At 46.6% G+C, this 16,786-nt stretch overlaps 1 protein-coding gene across 1 annotated transcript; it reads left to right on the top strand.

The window, feature by feature from the left end:
• The first annotated feature begins 5,745 nt into the window (after positions 1 to 5,745).
• Positions 5,746 to 16,314, top strand: LOC311531295 (uncharacterized protein). The gene is made up of 4 exons (XM_084648543.1): positions 5,746 to 5,988; positions 13,297 to 13,423; positions 14,041 to 14,154; positions 14,519 to 16,314. Exons 2-4 carry the CDS (start codon positions 13,297 to 13,299, stop codon positions 16,138 to 16,140), a joined length of 1,863 nt encoding a protein of 620 aa, XP_084504669.1. The 5' UTR covers positions 5,746 to 5,988; the 3' UTR covers positions 16,141 to 16,314.
• The last annotated feature ends 472 nt before the right edge of the window (positions 16,315 to 16,786 follow it).

Raw genomic sequence — 16,786 nt, 5'->3', positions numbered from 1 at the left:
ACCTCCTAGTGAAAAAGTTTTTCCTAATATCCAACCTAAATCTCCCCCACTGAAACTTGAGACCATTACTCCTTGTTCTATCATTTGCTACCACTGAGAACAGTCTAGATCCATCCTCTTTGGAGCCCCCTTTCAGGTAGTTGAAAGCAGCTATCAAATCCCTCCTCATTCTTCTCTTCTGCAGACTAAACAATCCCAGTTCCCTCAGCCTCTCCTCATAAATCATGTGCTCCAGCACCCTGATCATTTTTGTTGCCCTCCGCTGGACTCTTTCCAATTTTTCCACATCGTTCTTGTAGTGTGGGGCCCAAAACTGGACACGGTACTCCAGATGGGGCCTCACCAATGCTGAATAGTGGGGAACAATCACATCCCTCAATCTGGTGGCAATGCTCCTGCTTATATAGCCGAAAATGCCGTTAGCCTTCTTGGCAACAAGGACACACTGTTGACTCATATCCAGCTTCTCGTCCACTGGGTCCTTTTCTGCAGAACTGCTGCCTAGCCACTCAGTCCCAAGTCTGTAGTGGTGCATGGGATTCTTCCATCCTAAGTGCAGGACTCTGCACTTGTCCTTGTTGAACCTCATCAGATTTCTTTTGGCCCAATCCTCTAATTTGTCTAGGGCCCTCTGTGTCCTATCCCTGCTCTCCAGCGTATCTACTACTCCTCCCAGTTTAGTGTCAACTGCAAACTTTCTGAGAGTGCAATCCACACCATCCTCCAGATCATTTATGAAGATACTGAACAAAACCGGCCCCAGGACCCACCCTTGGGGCACTCCACTTGATATGGACTGCCAACTAGACATGGAATCATTGATCACTACCCATTGAGGCCAACGATCTAGCCAGCTTTCTATCCACCTTATAGTCCATTCATCCAGCCCATACTGCTTTAACTTGCTGGCAAGAATACTGTGGGAGATGGTATCAAAAGCTTTGCTAAAGTCAAGGAATAACACATCCACTGCTTTCCCCTCATCCACAAAGCCAGTTATCTCATCACAGAAGGCAATTAGGTTAGTCAGGCATGACTTGCCCTTGGTGAATCCATGCTGACTGTTCCTGATCACTTTCCTCTCCTTTAAGTGCTTCAAAATTGATTCCTTGAGGACCTTGAGGATGATTTTTCCAGGGACGGAGATGAGGCTGACTGGCCTGTAGTTCCCCAGATCATCCTTCTTCCCTTTTTTAAAGATGGGCACTACAATAGCCTTTTTCCAGTCGTCCGGGACTTCCCCGGATCACCATGAGTTTTCAAAGATAGTGACCAACGGCTCTGCAATCACATCCGCCAACTCCTTTAGCACCCTCGGATGCAGAACATCTGGCCCCATTGACTTGTGCTTGTCCAGCTTTTCTAAATAGTCCTGAACCACTTCTTTCTCCACAGAAGGCTGGTCACCTCCTCCCCATACTGTGCTTCCCAGTGCAGTAGTCTGTTCGTGAAGACAGAGGCAAAAAAAGCATTAAGTACATTAGTTTTTTCCACATCCTCTGTCACTAGGTTGCCTCCCTCATTCAGTAAGGGCCCCACACTTTCCTTGACCTTCTTCTTGTTGCTAACATACCTGTAGAAACCCTGCTTGTTACTCTTAACATCTCTTGCTAGCTGCAACTCCAAGTGTGATTTGGCCTTCCTGATTTCACTCCTGCATGCCCGAGCAATATTTTTATATTCTTCCCTGGTCATTTGTTCAATCATCCACTTCTTATAAGCTTCTTTTTTGTGTTTAAGATTAGCAAGGATTTCACAGTTAAGCCAAGCTGGTCGCCTGCCATATTTACTATTCTTTCTACACATCATGTTATTCTCCCAGGGGATCCTGCCCATCAGTTCCCTGAGGGAGTCAAAGTCTGCTTTTCTGAAGTCCAGAGTCCGTATTCCATAACACATGGCCTGACTTTGGTTCACAGCCTCTGGTTCAGGCCTCAGATCTTGCACCAGGCCCAGTGCTCCAGACTTTTTCTCTCTTCTATACCTCATCTATGGTAATTACTCAGTGTAGTAGTTCTCCTCCCAAATGGAAGGAATTTTACATTATTCAGGGTATGTCTACACTGCAAAAAAACACCACCACCACCACAAACAAAACAATACAATGAGTCTCAGGGCATGTGGCAGCTGACTCCAGGTCATGGGGGAGGCTGGGGTGCAGGGCTAAAAATAGCAACGTAAATGCTGGGGCTGAAGCATGGGGTCTGAGCTCCTTCCCCCTTGCCAGGATTTAGAGCCCGGGGTCCAACCTAAACCCAACTATCTACATTTCTATTTTAGCTTCCACCCCAGGTCAATTGTCCTGTGCTATCAGATTCCCTGCCGCAAGACTTTATTTACAGTGTACACATACCCTCAGTCTTTTTAGACTCTGGGGTCTCTGATGGAGCAAACCTGTCCCTGACCCATCTCTGTGGAATTCAGCGGGTCCCCTTGGCTTGTCCCAGTGGCAGTAATGAGTTTAGATTTGTAAATGGCTAAGCACCCCCAAAACAAACACTCTCTCCTCTCCTCTCTGTCACCCTCTGTGCTCTGTCTTAATTCATCTGGACAAAACACCCTGAGTCCCTCAGACAAACCGTGTATGGGGTTAGTTACATTTTCTCTGACTGTGCCACAAATTGTTCCTTTTCCTTCTCTGTTTGTGGTGTTGGAACCTTTAAAACTGAAATCCAGTTTCTGGGGCTTGTCTGGAGCTTTGTCTGGGCTGAGATGTGACCTGCAGACCTGGAAATAGTAACACTTAGATAAAATGACTCTTCAGTTTCAGGCTTTGTGACATCCTGGGGCCCAACCCAGACTGGTGAAGTGCTGGGTCAGCTCTAACCCTGTAACCCTGAGTGCCTCACAGTGCTTGGCCTCTGTGACCCTCTGCCTGGGAGGCCCACAGTCAGCATCTAGCATGCACTCTATGTATTGGGCAGCCCTGAGCCAACACTTTGGATTCTGCTGCCTGCCTGCAATACCCTGGACTTCCACCCACCTCCCCTCACCTTCCTCAACAACCGGTGAGGTGACTTCACACCCTGCTGGGGCCTGGAAGGTTTTCAAGAAAAGGGGCTCTGAACATCCAGCCTTGTCCTGGATCAGTCAAAAGAATGTTAAGGGTATTCTTCCTTTAAGAAGTCAATGTGCAATAGTTTGTTACTTTCCCAGGAATCACCAAACAGTCCAGTTTAAACACAGCCCTGGATTGGTCTCTTTCAGAGTCCAGTGAACCTTTGCAATGGATTCTTCTGACAGTAACCTCCTGAGGCAGGCGAAAGGGAGTCTGTCTCGAAGGCTACAGGTCCTGCTGCTTTTTCCCCTGCAGGAGCTGTCAGCTAAAATGCAAATAGTTTAGTTTCTGCCCCCTCTGGTGCTATTGATGGGGCCACCCCTCCCCCTGGTTAGCTTGAAGGGTCTGTTTAAACAAGGTGTAAATTAGAGCTATCAAAAATTTTAAAAATTAATTGTGCTGTTAAGCAATAATAGAATACCATTTATATAAATACTTTTGGATGTCTTCTACATTTTCAAGTACATTTATTTCAATTACAACACAGAATACAAAGTGTACAGTGCTTATTTTATATTCATTTTTATTACAAATATTTGCAATGTAAAAAAGACACAAAAGAAATAGTATTTGAATTCACGTAATAGAAGTACTGTAGTGCAATATCTTTATCATTAAAGTTGAACTTACAAATGTAGAATTATGTACAAAAAAAACTGCACTCAAAAATAAAGCAATGTAAATCTTTAGAGCCTACACGTCCACTCAGTCCTACTTCTTGTTCAGCCAATTGCTAAGACAAACAAGTTTGTTGACATTTATAGGAGATAATGCTGCCTGCTTCTCATTTATAAAGTCACCTGAAAGTGAGAACAGGTGCTCACATGGCACTTTTTTGCCAGCGCTGCAAGGTAGGCGAAACATTCATATATCCCTTAGTGCTTCAGCCAGCATTCCAGAGGACATGCGTCCATGCTGATGACCAGTTCTGCTCGATAACGATCCAAAGTAGTGCGGACTGACACACATTCATTTTAATTATCGGAGCCAGATGCCACCAAGAGAAGGTTGATTTTATTTTCTGTTGGTTCTGGTTCTGTAGTTTCTGCATCTGGAGTGTTTCTCTTTTACGACTTCTGACAGCATGTTCCACATCTCGTCCCTCTCAGATTTTGGAAGGCACTTCAGATTCTTAAATCTTGGGTCAAGTGCTGTAGCTATCTTTAGAAATCTCTGTGTTTTGTCAAATCTGCAGTGAAAAGTGTTCTTAAAATGAATAACATGTGCTGGGTCATCATCTGAAGCTGCTATTACATGAAATGTATGCCAGAATGCCGGTAAAACACAGAGCAGGAAACTTGCAATTCTCCGCCAAAAAGTTCAGTCACAAATTTAATTAACACATTATTTTTTTAATGAGCATCATCAGCATGGAAGCATGTCCTCTGGAATGGTGGCTGAAGCATGAAGGGACATATGAATGTTTAGCATATCTGGCATGTAAATACCTTGAGACGCTGACTACAAAAATGCCACCCGTACACCTGTTCTCACTTTCAGGTGACACTGTAAATCAGAAGCGGGCAGCATTATCTCCCATAAATGTAAACAAACTTATTTGACTTTGGCTGAACAAGAAGTAGGACTGAGTGGACTCGTAGGATCTAAAGTTTTACAGTGTTTTGTTTTGAGTGCAATTTTGTAATAAAAAAATCTACATTTGTAAATTGCACTTTCACGATAAAGAGATTGTACTACAGTACTTGTATAGATGAATTGAAAAATACTATTTATTTTGTTAATCTTTTTTACAGTGCAAATATTTGTAATAAAATAATAATATAAAGTGGGCACTGTACACTTTGTATTCTGTCATGTTTCAGAGTAGCAGCCATGTTAGTCTGTATCCGCAAAAAGAAAAGGCGTACTTGTGGCACCTTAGAGACTAACCAATTTATTTGAGCATAAGCTTTCGTGAGCTACAGCTCACTTCATGGGATGCATCTCTAGGTCTCTAAGGTGCCACAAGTACTCCTTTTTTTTTTTTTTGGTATTCTGTGTTGTAATTGAAATCAATATATTTTAAAATATAGAAAAACATCCAAAACATTTATAATAAATTTCAAATGGTATTCTATTATTCTCTAAGTGTGTGATTAAAACTGCAATTAATCACGAATAATTTTTTAAATCCCAATTAATTATTTTTGAGTTAATCACATGTGTTAAATGCAATTAATTGACAGTACTAATGTAAATACATTTCCATGGTCTTTCAAAATCCTACAGCGGTAACTTCTCGGGGGAAACTACTTTCCTTTGTCTAGGGTGGGGTGCCCTGAGAAATGTGTTCTCCAGCTGCTCCACGCTCTGTGCAGCCTCTCTAGGACCAGGACCCATCACTCCCTTGTTCTTGATGGTATTACGGACTCCAGAACAATGCCCAGTCTTTATGGAAACTCCTTCTGCCCCCTCCCGAGGATGTGGACGTCTCCTTTCTGCCCTTTGACATAGTGGATTCTATGCATGATGCCCCCTTAATACTGAGAGAAGCTGCCCCTGCCCAGAGGACGTGGGGCCCCAGGAGGCAGAATCTGGGGCGCGGGGGGGAAGGGGGGCTGCAGGGCAGCCCCTTGATCGCTAGGACCCAGGAGCTCAGCAGCTGGGATGTGGCTCTGGGAGTGATCACTGCTGGCTGGGGTCACTACTGAGTCCTGTGGCAGCAGGAAGTAATTAGTGAATCGCACTCTGCAGTGATTGAATCTGGGGTGCTGTGGGGAGCCCGCGCTCCTTGCAAGATCCACAAGCCCCGGCCGCTGCTGCTGGGGACCCCGGAGCCCTGGTTGCAGCCGGGAGAGGGGAATCTCCAGCAGCAACACTCCCCCCTGCTCCTCAGGAGCCTCCCCCGGTGCAGAGACCCCAGCCTGGCCAGGACCCCGCTTTCCGGGCCCCAGCCCCTGCTCCCGGGGAGGGCACCGCTTGGAGGGAAGGTAAGAGAGACCTGCCCATCCCCACAAGGAGCGGTGCCCCCCGGTGCCATCCTGGCTGCAGGGGGAGGGTTTGGCCCCAGGCTGCTCCCAGCGGGGCTGGCTGCGATTCCCTGCCCTGGGCCCGGGGAAGCTGCCGCCAGCTCCCGGTGTTTGCGGGGCGGGTGAAGCCAGCGCGCGCCGTGGAGAGCGCTGGGACAGCGACACCTGGGGGGTCAGAGCGAGATGGGAGCCGGGGTCACGTTACCACCCGCTGCCCACACTGTCTGCTGCTTTGTGTTCGCTGTCCCTGGCCATGCTGGTGTGAACGGAGGCTGCTCAGTGAGATCTGCCCACACCGCCCTGCCAGTCCCATTTTGCTCCTTGATACAGTTTGGGCATAAAAAACTGAGGACGATTTGTGGCACCTTAGAGACTAACAAATTTATTTGGGTGTAAGCTTTCCTGGGCTAAAACCCACTTCATGGGATGCATGCAGTGGAAAACACAGTAGGAAGATAAATATACACAGAGAACATGAAAAAAATGGGTGTTGCTGTACCCACTGTAAGAAGACTAATCATTCCCAGTAGTTTGCTCTGTTTTCTTTCTTATTGACATGTGGCTCATCTGTGAATGAATCAAGTATTGGCCCAATCCTTTCTGGGACTTTCCTTTGATCAGATATCTTTTCCTTTTCGGAGATTTCACAAGCGTTCAGAATTTCTATTTCATCTTTAAATTAAAGATGTGTCTGAGGTTGATTCGATGACATCATTATTTCTAACTCAAGCATTTCCATCTTCATTCACGTTTTGGTGAAATGAAATTTGCCTTGACTTTGTCCTCTTCTGACAGTGGGAATTGCTATCTAGGATCAGGGTGTATAGAGGAGAGACTGTCATCAGTTCCAACAGATTTTTTTTTCTCATTTTTCCATTGAAGCTAGTAAGGATTAATTAAACAGTGAAGATAGAAGAAAATTTTGATATTTCCAGTTGGCATTTTAACCAAGCACCATAAAGTCACCCATGGTCGTTCATGCTAAAGTATCTTTGTTGTCAAATTATCAGGTTTCAGTGGAATTGTGATGCCTTCACCAGCCCTCCATTCTGCTTCTGTCAGGTGAAGCTCATGGCACGAGGTGGCCACGTCCTGTCAGAAATCCCTGAGCTCCAAGTGTCTCTCAGGCAGGCTCAGAACTGAGCTCAGTGCTCACTGCAGCAGCAGGGCTGGACCAAGGGACCACCAGGAACACACTGGGTTGCAGACAGACTGGCCTGCCGCTCAGGCAGAACTTGGCTCTGAATCTGAGCCTGCCAGAGCCAGCCAGGATGGGTGAAGAGAAAGAACAGCTCTGGAGATGGGGTGGCCGGTTGGAGGTGTGTATCAGACAGTGCCCTGGAAGGTGGGAGTTGGGAGTGGGCCCTGCAGATGGCTTCAATGGAGAAGGGAGTTTGGAGTATGAACCCTGCTGTAAGTTGGGCAATTGGAGGGAGGAGATGCCCCACAGGTTGGCGATGATAGGTGGAGGCCTAAGGCAGCATTTCTCAAATGTGGCTACCAGGGGCTTTTCTAGCAGCCATAGCTTCCTGGGTGGTGACTGAGGGAAGAAGCAGCGGCCCCTCCCCCAGGGCTTCCAGCAGGGGTTGGGCCCTGTCCCCTCTGGAGCCGGAAACGCTGGAGAAGCAGGCAACCAATTTGAGTTCCCCACCTTCCTGGGGGCAGTGGGGCTTGGGCTTCCGGCTTCAGCCCATGCAGCAGGCTCTGGCCGTGGGGCTTCAGGCTTCAGCCACACAGGGACAGGCTCCATCCTCTGGCCTCAGGCTCACCTCTCCCGCATCAACTCTGGCACCCACTACCTCATCTGGCCCTCGGCTTCAGCCATGTGGCAGGGCTCCAGGCTCTGGTCCCAGCTGTGCTGCGGCAGGTGCCAGTCTGGGCTCATAACCCCTGCCTGTCACCCCTGGTCCTTGCTGCCTCATCCATCCCTGGGATCTCGCTGCGTGGCAGTGAGCTCCATTCCTGGGCCCTGGGCTCCAACCCCAGGACCCCAGGATCCAGCCTGGAGCTTTGGGCTCTGGCCCCAGGCTCTCACCTCCTCCCCCCTATCACCCCGATTCCCGGTGTGTCCTCTGGCCTCGGGTTTTAGCTACACAGCAATGGGCTACGGTCCCTAGCTGCAGGGTTTCCGGTGCCAGCCTGGACCTCAGGCTTTGGGTGCTGGCCCTTTACTCACCCCCAACATCACCGCTGGCCCCCGCTTCCTCCCCTGGCCCTTCACACAGACCCCCAACACCTCTGGCCCCCGCTGCCTCTTCCAGCCCCACATTTGTTACCCCTGGCCCCGGATGCCTCCCTACCCACCTCCCCATCCAGGGCTTTATTTGTCTCCCAGCTTGCCAGGGCTGAGTAAATCTGCTGTGAAAAGTGATATTTGAATGCTTGTCAGTATCACTTTTCACTGCTTCCCAACTAGCTAGCTAGTGTGCTTCTGTGAAAAATCATATTAACAAACATACAAATATCACTTTTCAGTAGCAGACTGACTAGCTAGCAAGTCTAAAAAAAACCCCAACAAGCAAAAGATAAAACAACAAAAGACAATAGCATGCAAAACACATTATTTTTGTTTCTATTCTGTTTAGGTCCAGTAAAAAATAGAGACAACTGTACATTATTTTATTATTGCGTTTGCAAAAAAACTCACCCTACATCAATAAATTACAATGATTTGGACATGTGCATACAGTATTTATTTGTTTTTCCTAAAGTTAATTCAGTATTTTAGGAAAAATTGTCAGAGTAGCCATCAGCAAGAGTTGGTGGCCACACTCTGAGGCCACCAAAGATTTGTTATGAGAAGCCCTGGGAGAAGGTTGGGGAGCCATTACCTTTGCCCCTGGGCTTGAAGAATTATTATGAACTTCAAGGCCTGGGGAGCATCCCAACTCTTATCTTCCCAGGAGGGCATCTCAGAGATGGTTCCTCTATCTATGGGCCCCCCTTCTGCTTCCCATGGTGTGCAGGCAGCTGCCAACCTTCCCCTCTCCCTCCCTGCCCTTGTGGACTGGCCCCCCTCTATGCTCATTCTCTTCTCACTATCCTGGGGCAGGCCATTCTGAGAGCAATCAGCAGCCCATTGGCTAATTTGTTGTCTTCTCTTAAAATGAAAATAAGATCACTGTCCATTTTTTCCAACAATATTGAGCTTAAAAAATGCTGAATCTTTATTTTAACTCTTTCCCTTGCCCTCCCCCACTTTTTTCAGTTCAGTTCAGGTTCAGCTGGTAAAACTGAATTATGGTTCAGGTTCAATTCCAGTTCCAGTACAAAAACCAGATTTGAACTGTTTCTCCAGTTCCATTGTGAGACCAGGTGGGCCTGACTGTCCCTGGGGGCTGCAGGGGCAGCACAGGGAGGCTCGGTCATTAGCTGCCCCCAACCAGAGGGCTCTGGTAATCGCTAAGGCAGAGGAGGCTGGTGTCAGTCTCTCTTTGTACTCAGGATACTGCAACCCTAGAGCTAGCTGAGCTTCCTGGGGTAGATGCTGCTGCCTCCATTGTGATCTGGGAGCCTGGGCTGAGAGGCTGCTGCTGCCCAGTGGGGTCTGTGCTGGAACAGACCATCATTAAAACTCCTCTTTGCCCAACCAGGGGGACTTTTTTCGGTGGCTGGAACCAGCCCTGGTCTCTGCTGACACAGAATATATTGGAAGGACAGAACAGGTCGTGCAGGTGGGGGGGGGAGTGGCACTATATGTGAAAGAAAGCATAGAATCAAATGAAGTAAAAATCTCAAATGAACCAACCTGTACCATAGAATCTCTATGGATAGTAATTCCATGCTCTAATCATAAGAATATAGCAGTAGGGATACATTACTGACCACCTGACCAGGATGCTGATAGTGACTATGAAATGCTCAGGAAGAGTAGAGAGGCTATTAAAATAAAAAACTCAGCAGTAATGGGAGATTTCAACTATCCCCATGTTGATTGGGTATATAACACCCAGGATGGGATGCAGAGATAAAGTTTCTTGACACCTTAAATGACTGCTTCTTGGAGCAGCTAGTCCTTAAACCCACAAGAGGAGAGGCAATTCTTGATTTAGTCCTAAATGGAGCACAGAATCTGGTTCAAAAGGTGAATATCGCTGGACCACTTGGTAATAATGACCATAATATCATTAAATTTAACATCCCGGTGGTGGGGAGAACAACACAGCAGCCCAACATTGTCGCATTTAATTTCAGAAAGAGGAACTACACAAAAATGAGGAGGTTAGTTAAACAGAAATTAAAACATACAGCGCCAAAAGTGAAATCCCTACAAGCTGCACGGAAACTTTTAAAAGACACCATAATAGAAGCTCAACTTAAATGTACGCCCCAAATTAAAAAACATAGAGAATGAAAAAAGTGCCACGGTGGCTTAACAACAAAGTAAAAGAAGCAGTGAGAAGCAAAAAAGCATCCTTTAAAAAGTGGAAGTTAAATCCTAGTGAGGACAATAGAAATGAGCATAAACTCTGGCAAATGAAGTGTAAAACTATAATTAGGAAGGGCAAAAAAGAATTTGAAGAACAGCTAGCCAAAGACTCAAAAAGTAATAGCAAAAATTTTTTTAAGTACATCAGAAGCAGGAAGCCTGTTAAACATCCAGTGGGTTGAAATAGATGATCGAGATGATAAAGGAGCACTCAAGGACGATAAAGCTGGAACTGGAGAGGGGAGCAAGTTGCTGCTCAACATATTCATAAATGATCTGGGAAAAGGGGTAAACAGTGAGGTGGCAAAATTTGCAGATGATACAAAACTATGTAACTGCAAAGAGCTACAAAAGGATCTCTCAAAACTGGGTGACTGGGCAACAAAATGGCAGATGAAATTCAATGTTGATAAATGCAAAGTTATGCAGAGTGGAAAACATAATCCCAACTGTGCATATACAATGATGGCGTCTAAATTGGCTGTTACCACTCAAGAAAGAGATCTTGGAGTCATTGTGGATAGTTCTCTGAAACCATCCACTCAATGTGCAGCGGCAGTCAAAAAAGCAAACAGAATGTTGGGAATCATTAAGAAAGGGATAGATAAGAAGAGATAATAAGACAAAAAATATCATATTGTCTCTATATAAATCCATGGTATGCCCACATCTTGAATACTGCCTGCAGTGGTCACCCCATCTCAAAAAAGACATATTGGAATTGGAAAAGTTTCAGAAAAAGGCAACAAAAATTATTAGGGGTATGGAACGGCTGCCATATGAGGAGAGATTAATAAGACTGGGACTTTTTGTCTTGGAAAAAAGATGACTAAGGGGGGTTATGATAGAGGTCTATAAAATCATGACTGATGTGAAGAAAGTAAATAAGGAAGTGTTATTTACTCTTTCTCATAACACAAGAACTAGAGGTCACTAAATGAAATTAGTAGGCAGCAGATGTAAACCAAACAAAAGGAAGTATTTTTTCATACAACGCACAGTCAACCTGTGGAACTCCTTGCTGGAGGATGTCATGAAGGCCAAGACTATAACAGGGTTCAAAAAAGAACTAGATAAATTCATGGAGGATAGGTCCATCAATGGCTATTAGCCAGGTTGGGCAGGGATGTTGTCCCTAGCCTCTGTTTGCAGAAGCTGGGAATGGGCGACAGGAGATGGATCACTTGATGGTTATCTGTTCTGTTCATTCTCTGTGGGGCGTCTGGCATTGGCCACTGTCGGAAGACAGGATACTGAGCTAGATGGACTTTGGTCTGACCCAATATGGCCGATCTTATGTTCTTATGACGCCAGATCCTGAGTTGGAGACTCCAGCTGATGAGAGAGACTTAGGGAAAAGTGCTGGGTCCGGGCAGGAAAGTGACTCTGCACAAACGGCCCCTCCTTGCCTATCTCTGCTCCCCAGGGGTTTGCGAGTCCCATAGCTGCTGTCCCCGACACATCCAGGCCCACATTCCTGTTGGCAGTGGCAGTAGCTATTGGAGAGGAAATGCCCACAGGAATGGCCAATCAGTAACCAGTTCTTCCATGCAGAAGGGAGAGTGGAGAGACTGAAAGAGACAGCAGGAGCAATAAGTGGGGAGAAAGGTTCCTGGCTCCCAACCCTGCCCAGCTCCATTCCCTGCAGTATCCCAGGGCACATTGACTTTCCTGGGACAAGGTGAGGAACAGAGACAGAGAAAGCCAGTTCCTGCCTCTGCCTAGTCCCCATGATGCTGGGGGAATGTGCTGTCCTAGGGACAGTGTCAAGGGGATCCCCCAAAATGGCTCCTTTGATTCTGCTCTTTTTTATCTTTTGGCTCAGAGACTCTGTTCCTGGGAGGGTTTAAAAATGCCTCATGTGTTTAGTCCCAGTGGGAAGGGTCAGGTCTGTGTTGTAATAACATAACTGAGAGTTTTCCCAGCATGGCAGAGTCTAGAGCAGGGTTTCTCAAACTGGGGATCAGCACCGCTCAGGGGGTCATGAGGTTATTACATAGGGGGGTTGCAAGCTGTTTGCCTCCACCCCAAACCCGCTTTGCCTCCAGCATTTATAATGGTGTTAAATATATAAAAATGTGTTTTTAATGTATAAGGCGGGGTCACACTCAGAGGCTTGCTATGTGAAAGGGGTCACCAGTAAAAAAATCTGAAAACCCCTGGTCTAGAATGTCTGTCTGCAGGGAAAGAGCCTGGGGGGAATCGGGGTGTGAAATGGACTAGCGCTAATTAAGAAACCTCCCCAATTGCCCTTCTTATCCTGACAGTCTGCAGAGTAACCATCACATTTTGCTCCAGATCATCCCATTGTCGTAGGGGTTGGGGAAGGGAAATGGCTGTGGTGGATCCAGCTCAGGTCGCAGAAGTTTGTGGGGAGCTGCTGGGGAGGGTTGTCGTGAAGGGGGAGGGTTGTTGTGGAGGGGAGGGGCAGGGAGGGGACAGGGTGTGATAAACTTAGTGGGCCATGCTCAGTCTAGGGCTGGGAAAACAGACCAAAGTGCTGGAGGCTAAACCCACTAGGCAAAGACTCTGCTGAAATACAGTTGCTGGGATTCCTGTCCCTGTCCCCTGCCCAGAACTCTGCTTCCCATGTCAGCCTGTGCTTCATAGGTATGTGGTAAATGAAAAGACCCTTCCTTCCTCCATCTGCTGGGATGGACAAGGAGCTCTCCCCTTCTGTCTGTTCCCTGGAGACTCCTGGCTACTCTGAACAGGGTGGGGGTGGGATTCTGCTCCTCTGGCCTTTCCAGTGCTGCCCTATTTCTGTGCTTCTTCCCCCATAAATACTAGGATTGTGGCTGGGACAGCAGGTGCTAAGAAGGGAACATTTGTTGTTTCAGATGCCGGTGACCTTCGAGGATGTGGCTGTATATTTCAGTGAGGGGCAGGGGGCTCTGCTGGACCCCGGTCAGAGAGTCCTCTACAGGGACGTCATGCAGGAGAATTATGAGACGGTGACTTCGCTGGGTAAGGACTCCTGTCCCCTCAGCTATTTGAAGCCAGGGGTCTGCATTTCTGAATCTGGTCAGGTTCTTCCCTGGTCAGGTACATTAGAGGGGAATGTGTCACATAGTCCAGAGCTCCAGTGTGAGAGAGCCGTTCACCTCCATACCTCCTCCAACAGGATAGGGGAGTCATGAACCTAATGGACATGCTAATTCATCCCCTTACCTCCAGCTTTCATAGGGACAGAAGCAATGTGTTAACCTATCTGCATTAATTCTCACTCACACACAGAATCTCTGTGCACCTCCCTTCATGTGACTAGCTCTATGTGTGGGGAGGGCTCTGATCTCTGTAGGTTCAGACATAGGCAGGGGTTTAACACCAGAGCTGTGTGTGCCTCAGCAAGTCCCCCAGAGCCCACAGATCCTGAAAGCTCCTAGTGAGGGTGTGACAACTCCCCCTGCCCCAGACATCTGCCTCTCTCAAGGGGGCTCAGTGACCATGTTCCCATCTGTTCAGACCCCACAACCCCCCAGCAAATCATGGGGTCAGTTTAATCTCATTATGTGCCCTTTGTGACAAATACTGCACCAATCCTCAGTGCACTCTGATCATGCCTGATTTCACCCCCTGCGCAGGACTCTCCATTCCCAAACCTGACCTGATAGCCCGGCTGGAAGCAGGGGAAGAGCTGTGGGTCCCAGATCTCCAGGCCCCCAAGGAAAGCAACATCCAAAGAGGCAGCCGCACAGGTGAGGAGTCAGTAACACTGACACAGGAGGTATATGGCAAATGAAGGAAAAAGCTGAAAATCCCCAAAATATGGCATGAGGGCCCTCAGTTCTTCCTCATCTCCCCTAGGTAGGCTGTTGTCAGCAGGTGTTGTATAATCATGGCAGATATCGCTCATGACTTCCCACCCACCATGTTAGCTGTCAGGAGTTTTCTCCCTGATGTCACTTCCCTGTGAGTGTTTGGATGGGATGTGGTGGCAGAATCCAGTTTCATAGTCTCCCCAAAGTTATTGTGTTGTGTTTTCCCCCTTTGCTATTCCCCTTTCTGTCCTTTCTGCCAGCCCAGGCAATGACTCCTGCCTGGATTCTCTCTCTCCCCCAGCAGGTGACGAGACAAAGAGTGAGAACGAGGAGGGGAATCCACAGCAGGAAGGTCCTGAGAAAATAGAACTTCAGGGGAGGTTATTGAGAAGAGCTGAAGGGAATTTTTCCCAGTGCTTGGAACAGAGAAAAGCCTGGAGTAATTGGCACAGGTCAAAGAGGAACCTGGGAAACCACCGAAGGAAGAAAGTGGATGAATCCATTGAATATGGGGGAGGAGGCAAGAATCCCAAGGAAACCACAGCCCAGCAGACAAATCCCAAGGAAAAGAAACCCTATAAATGCTTGGATTGTGGGAAAAGCTTCAGTCAGCGCTCAGTCCTTACTAACCATGGGAGAATCCATATAGGAGAGAGACCATATAAATGCTTGGATTGTGGGAAAGGCTTTAATTGGAGCTCAAATCTTACTACCCATCGGAGACTGCACATGGGAGAGAGATCATATGAGTGCCTGGAGTGTGAGAAAAGCTTCAGTCAGCGCTCAGGCCTTATTAGCCATAGCAGAATCCACACAGGAGAGGGACCATATAAATGCCCCGAGTGTGGGAAAAGTTTCAGCGCACCATCAGCCCTCATTACACATCAGAGGACCCACACAGGAGAGAAACCCTATAAATGCTTGGACTGTGGGAAAAGCTTCAGTCAACGCACACACCTTATTAGCCATAGGAGAATCCACACAGGAGAGGGACCATATAAATGCACTGAGTGTGGGAAAAGTTTTAGTGTACCATCAACCCTTATTACACATCAGAGGACCCACACGGGAGAGAAACCTTATAAATGCTTGGACTGTGGGAAAAGCTTCAGTCAGCGTTCAGTTCTTATAACCCATGGAAGAATACACACAGGAGAGGGACCACATAAATGCACTGAGTGTAGGAAAAGTTTCAGTGTACGATCAGCCCTTATTATACATCAGAGAACCCACACAGGGGAGAAACCCTATAAGTGCTTAGACTGTGGGAAAAGCTTCAGTCAGCGCTCAGGCCTTATTAGCCACGGGAGAATCCACACAGGAGAGGGACCATATAAATGTTTGGATTGTGGGAAAAGCTTCAGTCGGCGCTCAATCCTTATTAACCATGGGAGAACGCACACGGGAGAGGGACCATATAAATGCCTTGAGTGTGGGAAAAGTTTCAGTGCACCATCAGCCCTTATTGTACATCAGAGAACCCACACGGGAGAAAAACCTTATAAATGCTTGGACTGTGGGAAAAGCTTCAGTCAGCGTTCAGTCCTTATTAATCATGGAAGAATCCACACAGGAGAGAGACCCTATAAATGCTTAGACTGCGGGAAAAGCTTCAGTCGGAGCTCAAATCTTGTTACCCATCAGAAACTGCACACGGGAGAGAGACGCTATAAATGCTTGGAGTGTGGCAAAAGTTTCAATCGGAGCTCAAATCTTGTTGCCCATCGGGGACTGCACACGGGAGAGAGACCCTATAAATGCTTGGACTGTGGGAAAAGCTTCAGTCAGCACTCAGGCCTTATTAACCATAGGAGAATCCACACTGGAGAGAGACCCTATAAATGCTTGGACTGTGGGAGAAGCTTCAATCGGAGGTCAACTCTTACTTCTCACTGGAGACTACACGTGGGAGAGAGACCATAAAAATACCTTGAGTGTGGGCAAAGCTTCAGTCAGAGCTCAAAACTCAGTTCACATCAGAGAATCCACACAGGAGAGAAATCCTATAAGTGCCTCCACTGTGGGAAAAGTTTCAGTTAGAGCTCAAACTCGGGCTGTCAATTAATCGCAGTTAACTCACACAATTAAATCAAAACAAATTAACTTGATTAAAAAAAATCATGATTAATTGCAGTTTTAATCACACTGTTAAACTATAATAGAATATCTATTTAAATTTATTATGAATATTTTTTGATGTTTTTTCTACATTTTCAAATAGATTTCAATTACAACAGAGAATACAAAGTGTACAGGGCCCACTTAATAGTATTATTTTTTATTACAAATATTTGTAGCAGAAAAAAGATAAACAAAAGAAACCGTATTTTTCAATTCACCTCATACAAGTACTGTAGTGGAATCTCTTTATCATGAAAGTGTAACTTAGAAATGTACATTTTTTTTGTTACATAACTGCACTCAAAACCAAAACAATTTCAAAAATTTAGGGCCTACAAGTTCACTCAGTTCTACTTTTTGTTCCGCGAATCCCTAAGACAATCATGCTTCCATAGTGATGACGCTCATTAAAAAAATAATTCATTAATTAAATTTCTGACTGAACTCT

The sequence above is a fragment of the Lepidochelys olivacea genome, assembly GCF_965140295.1.
Source record: "Lepidochelys olivacea isolate rLepOli2 genome assembly, chromosome: 14".
In the NCBI taxonomy this organism is placed as follows: domain Eukaryota; kingdom Metazoa; phylum Chordata; order Testudines; family Cheloniidae; genus Lepidochelys; species Lepidochelys olivacea.
The sequence above is the reverse complement of the archived record's forward strand: the minus strand, read 5'-3'. Positions and strand labels throughout refer to the sequence as shown.

Excerpts from the sequence above, each read along its gene's own strand:
- LOC311531295 (XM_084648543.1), top strand. The coding sequence starts at position 13,297 with ATGCCGGTGACCTTCGAGGATGTGGCTGTATATTTCAGTGAGGGGCAG. Across the intron at positions 13,424-14,040 it reads TGAGACGGTGACTTCGCTGG|GACTCTCCATTCCCAAACCT; the intron begins GTAAGGACTCCT and ends CCCCCTGCGCAG. Across the intron at positions 14,155-14,518 it reads CCAAAGAGGCAGCCGCACAG|CAGGTGACGAGACAAAGAGT; the intron begins GTGAGGAGTCAG and ends TCTCTCCCCCAG.